The following is a 23,042-nucleotide window of genomic DNA, read 5'->3' as shown; positions in this document are numbered from 1 at the left end:
TCAGGTTCGTCCTTCCATCAATTCGCTTGATGACTTGGCTAACATCTGCTGATGTGTGACGTTAACTGCCACGCTGGCAGAGAAGGAAAACGATGCGGTTTTGAGTGAATGCCCTGATAGTCATGATTCGGCGTCATTTTATGGGTAGAGTAGATTCAAAACGTTGCAGACTCTCACCCCATTCCATAAAAACTATCTCCATGTTTGGCTCCAAAATGTTTCGTCTCCCTCAAGCCATGCCCTAACCCCTTCACCTTGCATTCGAATGTCGCCATCCACGTTTGTCATTGTTGGTTGACGATCAAAGCAGAGTAGGTGTTGCTACTGAGAACAGAGGTCGTCGGCTCTGTTAGCAACATTGATTATAGAAGAAGCAATTGTGACGGTTAGAGGTAAGCATTAAAGTTTTTTTCATTTTTTTTAGTCAGTTTGTGGCCTGATGACTTAGGGGTGGCGTTCTGTATGTCTAGTAGATAGTCACACTTGTCCAAGAAGGAGGAAAAACAGTGCTGCAACCCAAACTAGAACCCTGAGTAAACTAGTACCTAAGCTTAGAAAACACCCTACCATGAAGCATCGAAAGGTTTATGACTGGTTTGTTAGAAAGTGCAACGTCTATCTCAATAGCACATGCATTACAAGAGCTTTGAAAGCTGCTAGAAAAATAGTGGAGGGTGATGAGATAGCTCAATATGGGTTGGTGTGGGCCAATGAGTTGCTGACTAGTAACCCCGGCTCCACAATTCAAGTATCTGTTATCCCCATGCCTGAGAGTCCTCCCCTGTTTGATCGTTTCTATGTTTGTCTTGATGACTGCAAGAGGAGGTTTAAGGCAGGTTGCAGACCCTTAATTGGTCTTGATGGAGCGTTTCTGAAGACACTACATGGGGGTCAAATTTTAACAGCTTGTTGACAGGATGCTAACATTCACATATTTGTGATTGCTTATGCCATTGTCAGTGTCAAAAACAAAGACAACTGGAAGTGGTTCCTTGAGTTACTGCACAACGACCTGGGAGACTACAGGGAGAACAAATAGTGCTTCATTTCAGACATGCAGAAGGTGAAAATGTTATTGACTCACGACATGAAACTAGTAGGACTCTTTTGATTTAATGAATAACACTGAAGGACGAATTTGATTTAATGAAGTTATCTGAGGGACGAATTTGATTCAACATCTTTTTGTGTCTTTGTTTACTTGCAGGGTTTAATACTAGCTGTTCAGGAAGTGTTTTCTAGGGTACACCATCGATTCTACGTTTGGCATTTATGGCGCAATTTCTCAAAACAATGGTCAAGCACTGCACTGAAAGATTTGGTTTGGGAATGTGCTCGGTCGAGGACAACAGTTGAGTTCAATCGAAACATGAATAGAGTGAAGCTAATCAATCAAAAAGCCTGGGAATATCTCGACAAATGGCCTAAGGATGCATGGACAAAGGTGCACTTTAGTGAACTGCCAAAGGTGGATAACATCTGCAACAATGCTTGCGAGTCTTTCAATGCGAAAATCAAGCATGACAGGGGCAAGCCCATTCTCACATTAGCTGAGGAAGTTAGAAGAATCATCATGAAGAGTATTGTTGACAATCAGAAGAAGCTACAGAACTATCAAGGGATTCTCCCCCCTGTTCAGCAGAGTAGACTTGAAGCCATGACAACGTTGTCTAGCCACTGGGCTCCTCAATGGTCCGGTGATGAAAAATAACTCTATGAAGTTCATGGCTGGCCGACCAATATGGTGGTTGACCTGGGAAAGCACACATGCAGCTGTCGCTTTTGGCAACTCACAGGTAACAAATTCAACAGTTACTTATTGTCATCTACTTTCATGCACGATCTTCAAATAATGATTGATTTGTCTTTGTAAGGGATGCCGTGTAAGCATTCAATATCGGCCATACAGGATAAGAATGACAAACGCGCTGAAGACTATTGTCATGACTGGTTGAAGATGGAAGCGTACAGGAAGACTTATTGCTTCAATGTCAATCCAGTGAAAGGATAGGATCTGTGGGAAAAAAACTCCACACCCAGATCCCGTCCCACCACCATTTAAGGCCAAGCCTAGAAGACCAACGAAGAAAATGAGAAGGGACAAAGAGGAACAACCTACTGGGTCAAAGACAAAGATGAAGAGGAAGTATAACCCTATCAGATGCATGTATTGTAGTGAGATAGGACACAACAAGCGAAGCTGTGCACAGAAGAAAGCTACGGAAGCTGAGGAGCATGCCAGGCAGCTGCAGCTGCAACTAGCTGTGGTTGCCCCTGCTGCAGATGGGGCTGACCCTGAAGTAAGCACTGTCCCAGCTAAACATAATCCAGCTCCAGCAGATATAGCTCCATCACCAACACAGCCTCCAATAGTAATTGACATTAGCCAATCTGAAAGCATACCACCAACCCAAGAAACACAACAGGTAATCTGCCATATGTGATTTCTTTTAAACATTTGTGATTTCTTTTAAACATATGTCATTTCTTTTATAATATAAATCTAAATCTACATCTACCATTAAATTATGTAGGAACAAGTCACAGCTAGGCCACCCAAGTTAAAGGTCATTAAAGGAAAAGCCAGACTTCAGTCCTCTCCTAAACCTACTGTAGCCGCACCAGTCGCTATCTCTGCTGAGACAATCAAGGGGACTAGTTCAGCCATTGCTAAAAAGCTGGCCAACTTTATGACATTTGTTCCTACTCCAGGCTTCAAGCCCCCAAGAAAGACTGATAAATGACTTTGATTGGTGTTGATCTGTATTCTGGTTGAATTTGTTTTTGTGTAAGGATACTTTATGTTTTTTGGCACAGGGCAATTGAAGTTCCATTATCAACATTTTGGTTATCTATGTAATTGAAAGTTGTTCTGCCCTTTTATTTTGGTCTAGCATACTTTTTAGGTTTGTATCCTCATGTAAAACCTTATGACTTTACTGTGGTTTGTATCCTCATGTAAAACCTTTTTATTTTGGTCCTTAAGACAATGTGACATCTAGCCTTCTATGGCAACTCAATGTTTAAGAGTACTTTGACTACTGATTATGTTCATTCCTTAGTACATCTTACTGTAATAACCATTCGAATTGGTTTGGAACATTTGAATTGGATTGTGTTGTCTTAATCTTAAAAAACCAAATGCAACATCTATTCTCATTCAATGGATTCATCTCATTACAGCATGACATATCAACAGAATTTGTTTTACTTGGAACTAGATAACAAACAACAAACGATCACATTAACGACTACTACCACAAACAGGAAAACTATTAACATTTTCAATGCTTTTACTTCAGCTTCCAAGCTGCCCAGTCTCCATGCCACCTTCAACCTCCATTCATCATAGTCACTTTCAACCTGTAGCTTAGCCCCATAATCTTTCTTTGTTCCACCTTTGCCCACCACTTCATAATCATCATCGTCAACCCACTTAAAGTAATTGCAGTGACTGCCCTTCTGCAAATTCAAAAATCAGAAAACAAAAATTTGAATAAAACCCCAAAACATAAAACAACATGGAAAACCTTTAACTTCTTACACAACACTCACCCAGTACCTTGGACATGCACGGAATAGTCTATCTGGGTTCTCTGCTGTCCCAGATTTTCTTATCGCAGCCTTCAACCCACAGAAACATAATTCCTCATAGGTTTTCCTCCTGGTTCGCATTGAAGCGCTAGAACCGTTACTGCCGTTCGACGGAACGAGACACCACCGCCACGGCCTCCATTTGCTGCCTCCATCGTTGCCTCAAACCAGCCAATTTCAACACTTACCCAGGTATATGCCCCTCTGATTGTTGAACGTGACGTATTTATTGTCAAAATTAAGATTAGGTTTCAAACACTGAGGGAATAATTTGAACTATTTTCCCATACTTACCTTGTTAGCAATAGCTAATGACATGTTGGCCTCTTCCACGGAGGCAGCTAACGTGACACGTCATCAGACGTTAGCCAGCTCATCAAGGGAGTTGACGGAAGGACAAACGTGATTAACTTGGGTATCTTTCAAGGACTCTTTTGATTAACTTTATCTTTCGGGGACTAATATAGAGATCGAGGTATCTTTCAGGGACGAATTTGAATATTAACTCGAACTTGGTTGTATATTGGTTTAAAAGTAAGGGCTGCTCTATTGTACATATACAACTTCATACAGATATACAGATATACTTTTTTTTTTCTATATAGGGTGTAGATGTACTTTCTTTCTATATAGGATGCATACACGTGCAGGTTGTCAGGAGGTTGATGGTGCTGATAGGAGGGTCGATTTAGTCGAGTTGGTGGCATGAAATTCAATGGGGTTTGAGTGTGCTGGGACGCTGTTGGTGGAAGCTTATTGAATTGGGCCTTGCTGAGTACGGGAGGAAAAAAATTGGAGTAGAGGCTGTGAAGTTGGGTCTTCGTCCCACTCTTCACCTCACATCGAACCAAACCCTAGGTTCACACTGCTGCACCGCCGCCACTGGGCATCGCACGGCCACCGTTCGTCGCGCGCAGGTAGGGGTGGCAAACGGGCCTAAACCCGCCGGGCCGGCCCGCGTAACCCGCCAAAAAAGGCGGGCTGGCTGAAAAATTGGGACCGCCAAATAGCAAAAGTCCGCCTAACCCGCACCGCTTAAACCGCGGGCTTTGGCGGGGCGGGGCGGGCTTCCCCGCCGGGCTTAGTTTTTTTTTTTGCAAGGGTATTTTTACAATTTTTTTTTGCCAAAATCCAACTTCTCCCAACCCAACTTACAAGAGAATGAAGATGAAAATTGAGTGTTTTAGATTATGTTTATTTTGTTTTAGAGACAATATTTATAATTATGTTTTGGATTGTGTTTATTTTGCTTTGGGAACAATATTTATAATTATTTTTGGATGAAAACTTAGTTTATAATTATGTTTATTAGATATTTATAATTACAAAGACTTTAATGTTTGTGAATATAAAAATTATAATTTGTTTATACTTTTAGAAATTATAATAATTAAAAGTAAAAAATAGAAGAGATTTTTTTATACCTTTATATATATTATTTAATAGTTAAAAGTAAAAAAGGGGGATATTTGGCAGGCTTAGCCCGCCGGCCCGCCAGCCCGCTGTTAGGCGGGGCGGGCTGGGATTTTGGGACCACCTCACTAGGCGGGGCGGGACGGGCCAGCCCGCCAAAGGGCGGGCTTCTGGCGGGGCAGGGCGGGGCGGGGCGGGCTTCCCCGCTTGCCACCCCTACGTGCGGGATTGGGATCTTTTAGGCGTGGTCGGTGGTGGTCTTTGTGCTCTCGAGGTCGCTAATCATCCGCTACTTCATCGCAGCCCTGGAGTGGTGGTGCTTTGACTTCACAGCCAGGTATGTAGCCACCTTCCCGCCGTTCCTCGCCATTCATGTTAGATAAGTATGCACGCACATTTTCAGACCTTAAAAAGAAATAAATTCTAGTTCCGTTGGTCAGAGTGAAGGCTTGAAGGATTTCTGAGTTTACTCCTGTAAGTTGTAATGTTTGGTGTGAAGTTTGTGTTTGAGTTTGATCTGTGTTAAAAGAAATAAAGAAATTTGTCGTCAAATTGCTTGGTGAGAATTGGATGCAGATTCCAGGTTAGGACCGAACCACGGTAAGTCATGGATGTCTCTGTCTGTAAACACTTGTCGAAATTTGTTATTTGATTCGTCTATATAACTTCCAACAGAATCTAATGTCAGCCTCAGTACATTAGTCAAAGCTATGTCCTAGTCTCAACCTCTTTTTGGATACCTTTTTCTTAAAATTTGTTGAAAAACTATCTGCTTCTGTGTGAATACGTCGCTCATGCACTTAGTATACTTTAGCCTGTTTTATTAGATAATGTTTGCAAGCTTAATTTGAATACTTGTTTGAAGATTTTGTAACATAAAGTGCCGATTATATTATTGGATTGTAACAAATAGCCTTCAACTAAACTCTAAGGAGGATTACTCTAAACTTGATGATCAATGGGTATTGATATTTCAAATAGCTCTATCTCATAGCATTTCTTGTGAATATCAACTCAAAACAGATTTTCTAGAGGGCTTGAAGATAAAATTCTGAAGTCAAATTTTTGTTAATACAGTTCGAGATGGCCTTTTTTATTTTTCAGTTTGACATATATATCATTGTCTAAAAAAGTAGATGGAAGTGTTCTTACGGGATGAATTCTTAGAATGAGTTTTCATTTTTTGTTTGATAGATAATAAGAAAAGACATAAAAGGCAAGCAAGATCCAAACAGAAAAGAAGAACTCCATTGAAATGGGTACCACTAGGGAGGTAGGTTGGTTAATGAATACATAGTTCTTGACTATGCACTTATATATTATTGCCCATGTATGTAAGTTATAATGAAGTGGATGTTTATGAGTTATAAGTAGATCCTGATATGTTGTTAAGGTTGTGACACACATTATTGTTTTTTATTTTTTACTGACCGGTTTATCGGATCCCGGTTTAACATTAACGAACTTCGAAATACGAATTCTGGTTTACAGATTCGGATTCCAGATTTACATCTCATCCTACACGGTTCAGGGTTCAGGGTCCAGCATACAGGGTCACGATGTTCTTTCACCAAACTGGATAAAGAAATCAATTGCAATTTAAGATTTCAGGTATGGTGTTAACGGAATTCGTTTCTTGGGCTCCCATACCATGGTTCACCGTTTTCACGGTTCGGAGTTTCTGGGTTCGACATTCGGGGTTCAGCTTCCGGAATTTGTCTCGCCGTGTACTATCCCAAAAAGGAATAAGCAAATCAACTGACTTTTTACAGTTCAAGATTTCTCTCCTAGGAATTTGTATATAGCGTTTCGTCTCTCACGGATATACGAATTCCTCTTCGTGGATTAGGGATACGGGTTCTGTTCTTTGGGTTTACCCTGTTTGGGGTTTAGGGCTCATGGTCCATGTTTTGGGGCTCAAGTTTAGGGTTCAGCGTTTAGGCTCTCCTGTTTGAGGTTTAATGTTACGGTTCAATGTGACAATTTCTGTTCACCACAATGAATTTACAACCCGTTTGCGTTAATCATGAGTCTCATGTTCATTTTGTTTCGTCCTTAATTCTTCCACACTTTCATAACTTCCACTATTTCATAACTTCCACTCAGAATACAATGAAGACCGATTGTTTTCTTATTTTACATTCTACACGTCAACAATTCTATTTCCACATTGGACACGTAGCCACATCCACACTAACCAAGCTCACTTTTTCTTTTGCCTTCGTTTAATTAGCGTTAATTCTTAGAAGGAAAAAATTAAGTCACCGTAACACTGCACACTGGACTAAAGGTTTTGTATTCAGTAATTATACCGCAAACCAGTGACGAATACCGAAAAATTTAGACTGCAGAGCAAAAAATAATACATGGAAATATTAAATTAATTTATGTTCCTAAACCCTAAATCCTAAAACCCCAATCCTACCTACGATTACCTATACATTAGTTCCCAAAATATAAATCCTACACTCAAGATCTTAAACTCTAAAGTATATTACCTTCAAAAAAGTTTTTCGTTATAATTTTTTAGCAACATAAACTGTGTCATACATCTATCATTAATACAACAATGTCAAACCACATATTAAATCTTGCTTAAATCACATTTATTATATTAAATTAAAAATTTTTTCATCTTATATATATATATATATATATTATTGTTCCATTTGAGTCATAAGTCCTTCATTTAAAACCAAAAGCATAGGAGGCTCGGCTCCGTGGTGGGCACACCCCCTTTCTCCACTCAATTCCACGCTGCACCCACACGCATGGCTCATGGACACGTGTTGCCGCTATGTTCTTCCAATAGAAAATCAGTAAATCTTTACACACTCGGGGTCTGTACATTATAATTGCTCTAAAAGTAAAGGGGTAATGCTATGGTGCGCTGAAGGAGAAAATTGTCAGCAATTGTTGAAATTAGGTGGCGCAGTGGAGAAGCTTATGCGTGTGTCTATTGTCTCTAAAGTTCCTGACAAGTCCTGCAGTGTGCCCAATAATTAATAGAAGAAGACAGTTAATTAGATGTCATTTGATTTTGTTAATGATGATAATTAAGTTGTTGGGCTTTTTTTTGAAAGTCCAAAAAATGTTTGGTATGTAATGTATTGCGAGTCTAAGAAAGATTGGGTGTTGTGATAAAAATATTGTAAAGCCCGATAGAATGAATAATGATAAAAAAAAAGAAATCAAGTCCCAAATGAATTGAATTCTTGTCTTCTATTTTTTGTTGTACTTTACTTTTGCTGTGTACACACTTTTTTTATTATTTGTTTACCTCTATTAAAATTTGTAATTGTGATAGTTGTATATTATGTTTATCATTGTAATTTTTTTAAAATATAAATTATTCATCCTACTAAAAAGGACAAAATAAATAAAAAACTAACTATAATTAACAATAGAGTTATATCAAAGTAACATTTATAATCTAAAATAGTACTAAATAAAACAATACTAAATAAATTATGAGTAATCTAATTTCATAAAGTATATTTTTATATATTATTCATATATTATTCATACCTAAAACAAACAACAACTAACATACATGATGTAGTGATGTTTGTGAACCTAGCTATATATATGTGTCTTTTTATATCATTTGTTAAAGTGGCATATTTAAAAAAGATTAGAAAAAAAATCTATGCATAATTTACCCACCTATTTTAATTAAAATAAAAATTTTAGAAAACTAATTAAAGGGTCTAGCTATTTTCACATTTAAAAAAATAATTTCACATATTTTTTAAAATCTAAAGGTTACATACATAATCTAAAATATTTAACTTGTATAACATGCAATTAACCTTAAATATTGTATAAATAATGAAGATGCATTATTATTGTTATTTGTAGGATAGTAGGCTCTTACATTTTGAGATAGTTGTGAATGATTTCTATCAAACCCAATAATAAGAATAAGTATAGGAACGTATATGCCACTACCACCAACACCTCCTACACTTCATTTGAGAGTTGGGACTTGATTTCTTTTTTGGGTACCAATAAATTATTTATAACTACTGTGACTATTATTATCATTATCATTTTATCGGGCAGGAGATAAAACAGGTTGGTTTTGGACAAACTCAAATACTCTCACCTATTCGACTAAAAGCGTGTATGAATGGCTATTGAAGAAGAAATTTGGCTAGAATGATAATGAAAATTGGCTTTGGCTTTGGCGCTTGAGAATACCGGAGAAGATAAAGTGTCTGCTCTGGCTTTGCCTCAACAACGGAGTTCCCACAGCTAGTTACCGGTTTCAAAGAGGTATTTCTACTTCTGATTTTTGTCAGAGATGTTATCTTGCTCTAGAGGATATTAACCACTGCTTTAGGACTTGCCAAAAAGCTCGTCAGATTTAGATTAGCTTAAATTTGGGAATGACCGCTGAGGACTCTAATTTGGATTTTGTGTCTTGGATTCGTTCTAACCTCAACAAAAATGAGTTTCTCTTTGCAGCGGCCTTTTGGTGGATTTGGAGGGATAGGAACAATGACATCTTCCACCAAGATGATCCATGGAGTAAGGAGAAAATTGTTCACTTAGTTAAACATGCTGCTCGAGATTTCTCTAATGTTGTTATCAACCAAAAACATATTATTCCTTCTTCTTTGAAATATAATTGGGAACCACCTCCAATGAATGTCTGTAAAGTGAACTGCGATGCAAGCGTTTTTGAAAATGAGCAATTAGCTGGCTTTGGATGTATTATTAGAGACAACATGGAAATTTGGATAAAAGGTTGTTCTGCCAGTATACCTCTTTCTAGTGTTCTCTGTTGTGAGATTCATGCTATTTGGAGAGGGCTTGTTATGCCTTGAGATTGCGAGTGCAAAGATGTCATATGTGAAACTGATAATCTTGATGCGTTTCTTCTTGTTTCGCGAGGCACAACCAGCATGATTAGGAATGACTCTGATCTGCTTGACAAAATCAAAGAGATGCTCCAGCGCAATTGGACTGCTACTTTAGTGCTCATCCACCAAAAAGCAAATAGAGCGGCTGATTTAATGGCTAAGATTGCTGTTTTAAACAAGCAGGTGTATCTAGAATGGTTACTGCCTCCTAATAATTTAGACATTATTATTAGAGAGGAGTACTACTCTTTTTCTTAGGTCTTTTTTCTTTGTGTTATGTTCAGTCACCAAAAAAAATTTTATCGGGCTGATGATTTTTTTTATCACAACACCCAATCTTTTTTGGACTCACAATATATTACATACCAAATGTTTTTTAGACTCCCAAAAAAAGTCTAGCAATCTAATCATCATTATTAATAAAATCAAATGACATCTAATTAATTGTTCTCTTCTATCAATTTTTGGACACTGAAAGAGCGGAAGATTGATGGTTTAGAAGTTATAATAAATACTCGTTGTAAGTATAGTTACTAAACCAAGTAATCAACCTTTCTTACAAACGTTTTGGTTGTCACAAGTAACAAACCCCTTAAAAATTAATAACCGAAGTATTTAAACCTCGGGTCATCTTCTCAAGGAACTGCAGGGAAGTATGTTCTTATTATTGGTTATGGAGATTGTAAATTGGGGTTTTGAGAATGAGGAGCGAATGGTTTAATTAGCAATTAAAGTAAATGAAGAACAAGCAATTTAAATGGCAAGTAAAATAAATAGATAACTGTAAATAAGCTTTTGGCAAGGTATGAGAAATTAGAGGTCCTATCCTAGCTATCCTTATCAATGATGATGAAAACGGAATCTTAATTCCACTTTGTTAACCTTTACTAAGATAAAGGAAGGTCAAGGGATTAATTGGTTTGATCTTCGAATCCTATTTATTTCCTAAGAAAAGATTGGGATTATTGAAGTTCAATTTAATTAACAAAGATAACAATTATTAATCATGTTTGAGTTTGATAACTCCTGAGTTACTAATTTCTTAACCAAGACCAAAAGGAGAAAAGTAAATCTATTGGAATAAAAATGTCTTCAGATGGGAATAACAATAATTTAAATAAAGGAAAGCAATATTAAATTGAAATACCTCAAATAACATTAATTCAAAAGAGTAATCTGTAACATGGAAGAATTCATAAATTAAATTGCAAAAGTAAATAAAAGGGAATATTGAACCTGATAAAGAGATAATCCTGAAAGCGAATAAAATCTTAATTCTAAATCCTAATCCTAAAGAGAGAAGAGAGAGGAGAGAACCTCTCTCTCAAAACTAAATCTAAATCATGAAAACTAACTAAAGTGGAGACTCTCCTTGAATGGATGCATTCCCCCGCTTCATAACCTCTGGTCTATGCCTTCTGGACTTGGATTTGGGCCAAAAAGGGCTTCAGAATTCGCTAGGAGCGTTTTCTGCAATTTCTGGTGCGTGGCCTCTGTCACGCGTCCGCGTGGGTCACGCGGTCGCGTCATTCGGAGTTTTCCTTGTCACGCGGTCGCGTCAGTCATGCGATCGCGTCATATGTGTTCTGCTTAAGGCGCGCGGTCGCGTTAATCATGCGGCCGCGTCGATGCCCTTTTCGCGCTAGCATGCGGCCGCGTCGCCCATGCGATCGCGTGGATGCCAGTTTCTCCAAAAACTTCGTTTTATGCTTTCCTTCCATTTTTGTATGTTTCCTTTCCATCCTTTAAGTCATTCATGCCTTAGAAGATCTAAAACTACTCAATATACTAATCACGGCATCGAATGGAAGTAAAGGTAATTAAAATAATTAATTTTAAAGCATAGGAAACATGTTTTTCACATACATCACATAATAAGGAAAGAAAAGTAAAACCATGTAATTAATATGAATAAATGGGTGAAGAATTAAATAAATCACTCAAACTAAGCACAAAATATATCATAAAATATGAGTTTATCAGACACACTGCAAAATTTGTTAGAATCTTAAAAGTAATAGACACATACGTAAAATTCTCTACTGTGTCACCTAATTTCAGCATCTGCTAAAAATTTTCTCTTTCAACATAATAGCATTATCCGTCATTCATGGATGTTTAACATTGAGTAATAAGCAAGTACACTTTCTTTTTGTTATTGACTTTGTGCTGAAATATGTCATTTAGTGGAGTAAAGCTGCTGAAATCAATAATAATTTGGCTTGTGCCAAAGAATTATTCACACAAATCTATTCAAATATTTTTACATATATTTTTGAAAATTTACATTCAATTATTAATTTCATATTTCTTCCATAGAAACCAACAATAGTCACGCACATATGGATAAAGAAATCTAAACCCAAGCCATCCATAAAACACAATTTAACATCATTTTTATTACTAATTTTTTATTTATTGACCAACTTCAATAGAAAAACACAACTTTCGTATTTTATACACGTTTCTTTTAAATATTACTAATACAATTTAATAACAAATGTACTTAATAATACGTATACTTTTATCTTTGATATTTGTATCATATTTGGTTTAGTTTTAATAGTATCTTTAAAGTTTAAAATATATTTTCTTTAATAATTATTTTAATTATATTTCTAGATATTAATACCCTAAAACATACACTACAAAAAAAAAAGGTTTTTAGTGATAAATTTTTAGTGACAATTGTACATTTGTCATTAATACTATAACTTCTAATGGCCATTTAAACTATTGCCACTAAAAGAAATAGTAAAATTTAAAAACTAACAAAAGCAACTGCCCCTGGAACTGTGAAACATCTCCCTCTCTCAGTGCCTGATTGTTTACCCTCACTCAAACTACTCTCTTAGTGCCTCATTCTCTATGGACTTTGAGAACCATGCACTGATCTCGTTCTTTTTTCAGGATCTTGCTCTCACATCTCCATCATTCCATCTTCTTCATCGCTCGAATCTCTTCTCATTTTTCATCTCAGTCTTAATCACGATTTGAATCTTTTTCTCGAACAAGTTTGTGCTGATTTCGATTGAAATCTAAATCGCTCTCTAGTCATAAGATACAGGTTCCTTAATCTCCCTCTTAATTATGTTCTTGTGCTCTTAATTTGTGTTCTACTACAATCTTTTTTCATATCTTATCAATTTGTGATTTTATCTGAGTTAATTGTTCTTCCAGATTGGATTCTGCTTTTCTTAGTTCCCTATCGCATGCGCTTATTGTAGGTTAAACCCGTAATTCAGTGATTTAGAAATTTGTTATCAAAATTTTAGGGTTTTCTTCTCTCAATGATTCAACAATGCTTTATCAGTTTCTGATTCCAGTACTTTGTTTTTTTTTTTTTTTTACTTTATCACTTTCCCCTGCGATTTTCCAAACTTCCTTCGAATTCATAGCAGTCGTGGTATCCGCCATCAGTGATGAGCACACCAAGCTCATCAAAGCCTGCCACATCTTCCGGTCATTTCCTTTGATCTCTTTTCTGAGTGACAGATCACTGTACATGAGCACCAAGAACAATTCAAGGTATGCTAGAATTATGAATTAATTGTTCTTACATTTAATTTTGTGTCTCCCTTATATATATGTTGCTGCGTGAATTTGGACAATGAGGATTGTGTTTGGTGAATTGTTTGAAATTTGGACCAATTTGTGCTTCGCTCCCCTGAATTTTGAAGATAGATATACACTAAGCTTTTTTTACTTCACCAACTTAAACCTCTTCACAATTTTAACTTATAGCTTGATGTATGATTTCTATAGGTCTCATTTTCATATCATTAGTGATTGATAACAGTGAAGAAAACGCACCAGCAAGATTGAGTTTCAATAAATTACTCAAGTTTCTTTATTAGCACAATCTGAGCATGCTTCTAATTGTTTAGTTAGGGTACCTCAATGAGTTTTAAGGGATTTTATATTTAGATGAGGTTGATTTTAAGAGAGCAAGCAAGAAAATCTTAACCCTAAAATAACCGATTGAATTAATTATTATGCAGTTTTTCAGATCTTGAAAAGCCACAAGGTGAATTCGATGGAAAAGCATGTGCAGCCATTGAGCAGAGTAGTCTTATTTCTCTCTATGATACCATGTTCCTCCAGGTGCTTAAGCATTTGAACCTATAATATAGATTCCTAATATCTTTATATCTATAACCATCACTCTTTGGTATATCCTTATGCATATTCAAGAATGTATTAACTAGTGTTTCTTTGATTAATCTCATATAATATAATTTCCTCCTTAGTTATTGATTATTGATGCTGATATATTATGATTTGCTTGGTGCAGCTTGATGTGACTTCATCCCAACTTCTTGTGAATGGCTTCTTTAGGGATGCAGGTTTCAAAAAACAACTTTCAGACACTGTGCACTCACTATTGGATTTAAGAGTTATCCCCATTTTCAATGAAAATGATGCTGTTAGTACTAGGAAGGCACCATATGAGGTATCTTGATTTTCCTTATCACCTTTTATCTATTCTTTTACTTCTATTAATTTTAAAAGTTCTATTAGTATTTCATATGTTATATTTCTAATTTTTTGGTAGACACTCACAGATCCAATTAGGAAAACATATACTACTTGTAGCGAATGCTCTATAGAATTTGAGGTGGATGGACAATACAAGTTAAACTAGAACTTGTAGTATATGATTTGAATATTTTCCCGTGCTTCACTATTTGTGAATGACTTATATATGGTTTGCTTTGACGTAGGCAATGATTCTTCCTGCTTCTAGATTAGTTGCTCTATAGAATTTGAATATTTCAGCTTATTCCTAGATGTTTGTACAGTAGCAAAAGTTCAAGTATGGATCTTTATTATATTTCATCATATTATTCCATTTTCAGATATCTTGAACTAACAAGATTCTTATTTCAGGTGTTAGGTTCTAATTATCTTAGTGTGTTACTTGAGGCTATTGATATAAGGTAACAAAATTTCTTTTCCAAGATGGTGAGCCTAATAATGTTGTTGATGATAGAGATTTACATACTATTCTCAACTATTAATTATTCTTCTTGTGTTGAATCTTTTAAGCTGAATATGAGTAATAAACTGCTAAACACAAAATGCTTTGGGATATTTTTTAATGTAAAATTGTAAATTAGCTTGCCGTTTGATTCATCTCATCTTTTTAATACATGTTTGTTACTTCTAATTGGGTTGATCTTTCTTTTCAGGGCACCAAAATTAACAATATAATTGAATTATGTGTTTCTTAATTTTTCATATATTCCTGACATTAGGATATAATATTATAATCTTTAATTACCTAATTTATTTATTTTGAAATGAATTCAATTTAATTCACTTGAAACTTGTTGTTTCAAATGGGCTTGCAGCAGGTTGCTGAATTTGTTCTCCTTCATGGTCCTTCATGGCTAACAAAGCTAAAGAAGAGCCTAACACTGCACCTTCTTTTGATCGGTGGCTACAGTTTGTTTCTATTATAATTATAATTTGTTCTTGTTGGTCTTGTTGTAAGTTTGAATTAAATTTGTTCTTTCTTAGGTTATGGCTACAGTTTGTTTCTATTATAATTATAATTTGATCCTTGTTTTTGGTACATTTTTATTATTATTTATCTTGAACATAACATTAGGTATTTGATTTTGATGTCTTTTGCAGACTAGTGGATCATTATATGGTGCCTTAATTGGTTCTGTTTTGGCCTTCAATGTTGCTGACTTCCTAGGTAATTATCCCTCTAACTGGTTATCATTTTATATATTTCCTTTTCTGGGAAATTTTATGACAAACTTCAATTTTAGGTAGAGCCGTAGAAGAAAGGAGCTGGTTTCAGCGGCATTGTTATATCTTGTCAGAGCACTCGTAACAGCACTAGCTCCAAATCTTCCTATATTGGTGATAGGGAGATTTGTTTATGGTATAGGAATTGGATTGGTATGTTCTTTTTTACCAAACTGATACATGTAAGTTTATATCTATTAATTTCTGCTTTATCAGGGTAGAAAAACCATCTAGGCAATTTGAGGTGTAGGATTTACTATTGTCATTTACAAAAGTAAATGATCTTTGGGCCTGCACCAGCACCTAATGCCTTAGAAGGGTGTATGACCAAATGGGTAGAGAATATAATTTACTGAATTCGTTGGAAGAATATAATCTCGGAGGAACTATATCTATGAGACACATTGCTTAGAACTTAGCTTCAATACTTGCTTTAGGATAGAGTTCTTTATAGTACTTGGGATGGTGGTAAGTTGTAGAACTTTCAATACTCCTACTATTATGGCTTCCTGAGTAATAATAATCTATCAAAAACCTTTCTATACTTAGTTGGTAATATAGAAAATGGTCAAATATCATTTGTGCAGGCAGGTTATGGAATCGGTAGCCTTCTGGTAGACACGGTAGCTGGGTGGCGCTATATGTATGGAGTTAGTAGTCCTTTGGCAGTAATAATGGGAATTGGAATGTGTTGGCTCCCAGCTTCTTCTAGATGGCTACTTTTATGTGCTATACAGGGAAAAGGTGATGGAGAGAATTTGAAAAGCACTGCAATTCATTGTCTGCGCCGTCTTCGAGGTCAAGCTGTTGAGGACTCAGCTCATCGGCAAGTGGATGAAATTCTGGCTGAGCTTGCTTATGTGGGTGAAGAAAAAGAGGTTACTTTTGGAGAAATGTTCAGAGGAAAAATGCTTGAAAGCCCTTACCATTGGTGCAGGATTGGTCTTGTTTCAACAGGTATAGCAACTGCTCAAATAAAATAGTAAAAGTCATCATTAGCAATTTTCTTATAAGCATTTACATGCCTTTTCCAGGAGGTGACATGCAATACCATAAAATGTTATTGCAATGTCATTTGCGCCAAGGGACTCTCATGAAGCACAAGTACAGTTTGCTCTTGAAAGAGGTGTACCTGCTGTCATTGGTGTTCTTGGAACCATAAAAACGCCTTATCCTTCTGCGGCCTTCGACATGGCTCATTGTTCTCGTTGCTTAATTCCTTGGGGAGCAAATGGTGAGAATTTTGCATTCAGAAAGATTACTCTGAAATATTTGCTGTAACTTAGGCAGGACAATAATTTTTGGGTTCTTAACTTCTTATTCTGTTTGATCTGGTTTTTTTATACCCTATTTATGATAACAATCGTAATTTTGCATGATTCATTTGCAGATGGAATTTATACGATTGAAGTAGACCGAGCTCTAAGACCTGGTGGTTATTGGGTGCTTTTGGGACCTCCAATAAACTGGAAGGCAAGTTATAGAAACTGGCAGAGACCTAAGGAGGAACTCGAGGAAGAGCAAAGAAAGATTGAAGAGGTTGCTAAGCTTCTTTGCTGGGAGAAGAAGTCAGAGGAGGCTGAAATTGCCATTTGGCAAAAAACTATGGACACCGAATCATGCCGTAGCAGACAAGAAGAATCTGGCATGAACTTTTGTGAAACAACCAATGTTAATGATGTCTGGTAAGAATTTTCCTGTTTAAACAATTTGTATATTTTAGCAATGCATTATTATTCTTCCCATTGTTTCTTTCTATAAGCCATGTGCAAGGATGTAGACATTTGCATTATGCATTGAGCTAAAGATATTTGGGAGAATAATAGTGATATTTTCATGTATAATTCTAAAAAATGCTTTTTCAGTTTCCAAAGTATCTTGATGGTTACGAGGATGTTCTCTTAACCATAGTGACCTTGGATTGAAACTGGCAATAAGAAGCAGATGAAAGTATCTGTGACTGCTTATTTTCCTTGTCATCTTTCCAATTTATCATTGTTTTATGTCATATGAACCCTTTCAATAGTCAGTCCATAATACTATTGTCAAAATCATTCTTTGATATGATTTCAAGTCTCTGTTTGGTTTTGATCCTTCGAAAATTATGAGGTATCATGTCGTTATGTCTACAGGTATAAGAAAATGGAGGCCTGTGTTACCCGCACGCCTAAAGTTTCTGGTGAACTCAAGCCATTTCCCGAGAGGCTATTTGCAACCCCTCCTAGAATTGCTAATGGTGCAGTTCCTGGAGTTAGTGTTGAGACATTCGTGGAGGATAACAATAAGTGGAAAAGACATGTAAATGCTTATAAGAAAATTAATAGCCTCCTGGATACTGCTTATAAGAAAATTGCACCTACAATACAAGACCTTGTTGTTAATCTGACATGGGTGCAAAGGCATAAGACTTGTACCATATCCAGTCACCAATGGAGGTGATTAAATGAGCAGCTCCTACCACCTGTGAGTTTTAATTGTTGCCTTTTGGTGCTTTTGTGTTATCATGGTGACTGGTTGAATACTTGTTATTTAAATGTTCCTAGTTGAATACCTTACTGATTTTTTGCTTAGACAGAATTGAAGTAGAAACTAAGTAAAAAGAAAGTCAGTGATTTTTATTATCCTTTTTATAATCTTTCTGTTAAAGCTGGTTTTCAATTGATTAGGCAAAGAGAGCTGGTTCAAAATTGAAGAGCCAAATTGTAGCGGAGCAATTCATATATAAATGGTCTCATATAATTGAGCAATTGGGAACTTTGCTTCATTCTCTCTGCTGTATTATTGTATTGCATCTGTGCTAGGCTGTGCTAGGCTCTATTTGTTTTCTTTTGATCATTAACTATGTGCTAATCATTGATGTAACATAGATTTATAGTATTTGTGTTGTTTAAATTTGTATTATGCTTTATTACTTTTCAAAAGAATTTTGTGTATAAATATTTAATTGAATTTAATGAAATATTTTATTTTGTAGTAATTAATTTTAGTATATTTATATTATGTATAATAATAATAATTAATGATAAAAATGATTTGAAATTTTAGAAAAATGATAGGTGGTTATTTCTAAAAGAGTGAGTATAATTAAAAAAAATCTTAAAATTTTAGCGGCAATAGTAATGGCAACTAAAAGTGAATAATATTACAATTTTAGAATTATTTTTAGTGGCCATATATATTGCCGGTAAAATGGGTTTTGGCGGCAATAGTAATAGCCATTAAAAGTGAATAATATTGCAATATTAGAATTGCTCACTACAAGAAACGTCATTAAAATCGACGGCCAAATCGACGGCTAGGCCGTCGATAATATTAAAAAGCGACGGCAAAATAGACGACGGAGATGGTCGCTATTAAGCCTGTCGATTTTTTAAAATTCTAATAAAATCGACGACTTGCCCAGCCGTCGATAATAATTTAATAAAATCGACAATATTTGCGTCTGTAGTATGAGTGTGAGAATTTTATCTTCTTATTAAAATCGACAACGTTGCCGTCGATATTATTATATAAAATCGACGACGTTTCTGTCAATATTTGATTCAATAAAATCGACAATATTTCCGTCTATAATATGAGTTAGTGAATTTTATCCGCTTAATAAAATCGACAACATTGGCGTCGATATTATTATATAAAATCGACAACGCTTTTGTCGATATTTGATTCAATAAAATCGACACATTGATTGTCGATTTAATTATTTAGATACCAACACACTCTTTGTCTATTTTAAATTTAAAAAGCGACAACATTGTCGTCGATTTTAATAGCTATATTTTTTCAATTATTTTTTCTATTTAAAAATAGTAAACAATTAATGCAAATAAATTTTTAAATATAAAAATAAAATTTATACAGAATATTAGATAACAAGACAAATAAATTTTTAAATATAAAAATAAAATTTATACTAAATACTAGATAATGAATTTACAAACTTATCAAAATAATAAATAATCCTCTAACATAAAGATTCAAGCTAAAATAAATAACTAAACTTAAACTTATATTAATTTAAATTAAAATCCACTAATAATACAAAATATTCAATGCTATTCAATCCACTAAACTTGACAAAGTGCTAATCACAGCCATGAAAGAGAGCCAAAAGTCCATGAACTGACATGAGTAAAGTGAAAGTTAGTCCATCAAGGATTAGTTCAAATCCATTAGTGCTAACCTGTAGGACATTATAACTTAATGCACACCAGGTGCCAACATCACATGCATGATATAGTCCAGTTGAAATTCCACTGGAGGTGAATAAAACCCATTTTGCCAATGCCTGCATAAACAAGTTATTGATTTTGTAACACACAGAAGTCCATATAATAATGAATAAACTGTTTTGTTGCTTATTTAAATCATCCTTAAATTAAAAGAAAATCACCGTGTTAACACAAATAAAAGGAGTGCTTTGTCCTCAACATGTAACTGAACAAAAAGATTTGATGATGTCCTTTAGCAATGCTAACTGAACAAAGTCGTCAAACCTTTAATATTTTTTTATTTATGAGCTGTGTGTTAATCTAAACTAGAAGGAGAAAAGAAAGAGTTGACCTTCTTCCTAAGGGCCCAATAGGCAGGAAGTATGGCTGCAGCATTCGATACAATGGGAAAAATTGATTGTCGAACATGTCCTACAGAAACGGTAGCCATGAAATCAGATAAAAAATAACATTACAATGAAAGGAAAGGAAAATGCAAATAGTTGAACCTTGATACAAGCAAGCACCTTGAAGAGTTACAATTTAGTGCTACAGTCAAAGCCTCCATGGTTTCGATCACAAGAACAGAAGTTGAGTCAAGAAAATAAACAAGTAGAACGGTAAATTACTTAGTAAGTTGGAGAACAAATGCATAAGATACAATGTCTCAGTCATTACAAGGAATTTTATAGTTTCAGTTTAGCAATTTAAAGAAAAAACAGATTGAGAAGGGCTTAAATAAACCTGTATGATGTCAATCCGCTAGCATCGAAAGAGAATTTACATTCGCCATGGGAGGAACAACGTTTTGGGCACCGTTCAAGCGAAATTGACATGATAGTTGGCCTCTTTAAAGAATCATTGCTGGTATTAACGTGTCTTAGACCAAATTCCCAAGTTCCTTCTCTAGCAGACATAATATAAAAAGAACAGGGGAGGAGTTATTGGAACATGTCTTAGACCAAATTCCCAAGTTCCTAATTAGTACATTTTCCTAATTTTCCTCCTAATTTGCCATACATGAAAGCTTCCATTGATACACTTGTTGCCACTCGTTCACCAGTTTGGATAACAGAAATTGATGTTGCACCCCAAAATAATCAGGTAAAGTTTACTACTCTAAACATCAAAGCCCAAGTTATCAAGTAGATTTGTGAATTGAGAAACTTCTCAGTTATTTGTGAAGCACTGTTTCAGTGATATAGCTTTAATAATGATCATGATCTGAATTCCCCTGCTGACAAAGTGCAAATTATTTTGTGTTATTAATGCTTTCTTATGTATATTGTGTTGAATGTTATGGTATTTAACCTAGTTTATGATAAGGGAATTGTGTTGAAAGTTAGCATCCTAGCTTAATACACTTTAAAATTGATACTGCTTAGAGAATCATAAAAGCTAGCATAAACAAACATATACTCTCAAACACTGATTTTGCTGTGTCTTATATATAAAATAATAGTCAAACAAAAACTATGTAACCAAATTCAATAGAATAAGTAGATAACTCAGCTGAAAAGGTTATAACCCCCATATGCTAACAAGCACTAAAGTTCAACTCTTTTCGAGTCCTCTGAAAAGCTTAAAACTTCCTCAATCATATTTCCCTCACTATGGTAGATAAACTTAGCAGAATACCTCTAGCAAGTTACAGCACAGATGAATATAAAATTTGCTGTTTATATGGAGTTTCTGAATCTTGCAAATGTTTAGAAAGATGAAAAATCCCCAAATAAATAAAAAGGGAAAACTTTAGAATAATATAGTAATATGCTCATCAGATACCATAGCAAATAGACCCTCACCCTCAGCTAAATACCTCAAAATTTCTCAATGACAAGAACACCCGAGTCTATTAACAAGTTTCTCAATTCCACAAGAAAAATCCAACTAAACTACATAAGTAAATTTCAATGTAGATGATAATCATGTTAATGGCACCCATCAAGTCAAGTGGGAGCAGAAGTAATCAAGCAGGGCTCGTTAGAAGTAGGAAGGTGAGCTGGAAAAAATTTAGTGTCCTGTTCCCTGGAAGGAAAACTATAGCTTTTGTTAACATATCCATCCGCTGAAGGTTTCTCTTTGGACAACATGCAACACAATGTTCTTATTGGATGCTATAGCATGAAATGTAAATTGAATTATCATTGCGGCAAAGCAAGAAATACCTTGCGTGCAGCTTTACTGAATTGGGAAGCCGCATCACTGATGGCATACACTGTGTTGCTTAAAAGACTAGAGGTGCCTTGGGCCATGCCCGTAACAAGTCTGGTGGGATTCTGAAGGTTATACCAATACTGCTAAATCCATTAGTTAATTGAGTATCTAAGATAATTGAAAACAAGGAAGCAGAATTTAAACTTTTACCTGCATAATGTTCTTTGCAGGCACTGATAAGAAATCTCTGATGCCAAGATCAAAGCAGAAGTATGCCACCAGATGCTCCATCAGTAATCCTGCAGAATTCTACACTGTTACACAAAATGCATGGAACGAAAAAATTCAATGAAAGATTCTACACAAGGTTATTGAAAACGGATGAAATTTTCTAAAAGGAAACCAGAAAATAAAAATTCGAAAATACACTCTGGAATTCCCCATGCCAAGCTAGATTTCACAGTACAAAAGCAAAATAAACAACAAATTAGTAAATCCAGAGTATAAATTTACCAAAACAAATGTCAAATCAAATAGGAATCCTACCAAACCATAGCGACTAGCAGAAAAGATGAAATTTCAATAAGTAAATTGAAATAAACAGAGCAATTAATATTATGAGCAATATTCATGAAGATTAATTAAATAATACACAGTACTTTCTTTACTTACTTGAAATCTGTAACTGAATCTGAAGTTAGAACTCTACCTTTTCCTAATACTAAGCAAGCAACTGATTTTTCTTTCTTTCTTTTAAATTTTGTTTTATTTAATCACATTGTAAAACTAATGTGTCGAACTAGTTAAGTTGAAGTAATGTGATGAATTGATTATGCTAATTAGGTTTAACAAACGCAAATTCGGAATTTCATCATGAAAATAGTAGATATAAAAATTGCAAAAATAAATATAATAACCAAAGAGAGATAGAGAGGAACTTACAAGAAGCTGCGACGATGGCATGTTCTAGTGATAGAGTCTGTAGAAGAAGAACTTCCATGCAGATTCACAAATCATAGAGAGAGAGAGAGAGAGA

At 35.3% G+C, this 23,042-nt stretch overlaps 2 protein-coding genes across 51 annotated transcripts; both read left to right on the top strand.

Moving 5' to 3' along the window:
- The first annotated feature begins 1,054 nt into the window (after positions 1–1,054).
- LOC140178545 (uncharacterized) lies at positions 1,055–2,011 on the top strand. Its single transcript, XM_072215722.1, has 3 exons — positions 1,055–1,063; positions 1,208–1,697; positions 1,875–2,011. The coding sequence occupies exons 1-3, from the start codon at positions 1,055–1,057 to the stop codon at positions 2,009–2,011; spliced, it is 636 nt and encodes a 211-aa protein (XP_072071823.1).
- A 10,602-nt stretch (positions 2,012–12,613) lies between these two features.
- On the top strand, positions 12,614–18,615 carry LOC112741847 (probable methyltransferase PMT2). Of its 50 annotated transcripts, XM_072213984.1 has the most exons (14): positions 12,671–12,942; positions 13,056–13,098; positions 13,274–13,403; positions 13,877–13,979; positions 14,170–14,328; positions 14,766–14,815; positions 15,233–15,367; positions 15,516–15,582; positions 15,659–15,791; positions 16,230–16,595; positions 16,673–16,872; positions 17,029–17,323; positions 17,771–18,101; positions 18,305–18,615. In XM_072213984.1, exons 11-13 carry the CDS (start codon positions 16,707–16,709, stop codon positions 18,075–18,077), a joined length of 768 nt encoding a protein of 255 aa, XP_072070085.1. In that variant the 5' UTR covers positions 12,671–12,942; positions 13,056–13,098; positions 13,274–13,403; positions 13,877–13,979; positions 14,170–14,328; positions 14,766–14,815; positions 15,233–15,367; positions 15,516–15,582; positions 15,659–15,791; positions 16,230–16,595; positions 16,673–16,706; the 3' UTR covers positions 18,078–18,101; positions 18,305–18,615. The 50 variants fall into 50 exon arrangements, 48 of the variants coding, with proteins under 48 accessions (XP_072070047.1, XP_072070048.1, XP_072070051.1 ...); XM_072213950.1 differs by lacking the exon at positions 13,056–13,098 and having other exon boundaries at positions 12,633–12,942; positions 13,277–13,403; positions 16,226–16,595; XM_072213958.1 differs by lacking the exon at positions 13,056–13,098 and having other exon boundaries at positions 12,640–12,942; positions 13,277–13,403; positions 15,233–15,314; positions 16,226–16,595.
- Positions 18,616–23,042: the final 4,427 nt, after the last annotated feature.

This window comes from Arachis hypogaea, chromosome 14, assembly GCF_003086295.3.
Source record: "Arachis hypogaea cultivar Tifrunner chromosome 14, arahy.Tifrunner.gnm2.J5K5, whole genome shotgun sequence".
Classification (NCBI taxonomy): domain Eukaryota; kingdom Viridiplantae; phylum Streptophyta; class Magnoliopsida; order Fabales; family Fabaceae; genus Arachis; species Arachis hypogaea.
This window is presented reverse-complemented; position numbering and strand designations above follow the sequence as displayed.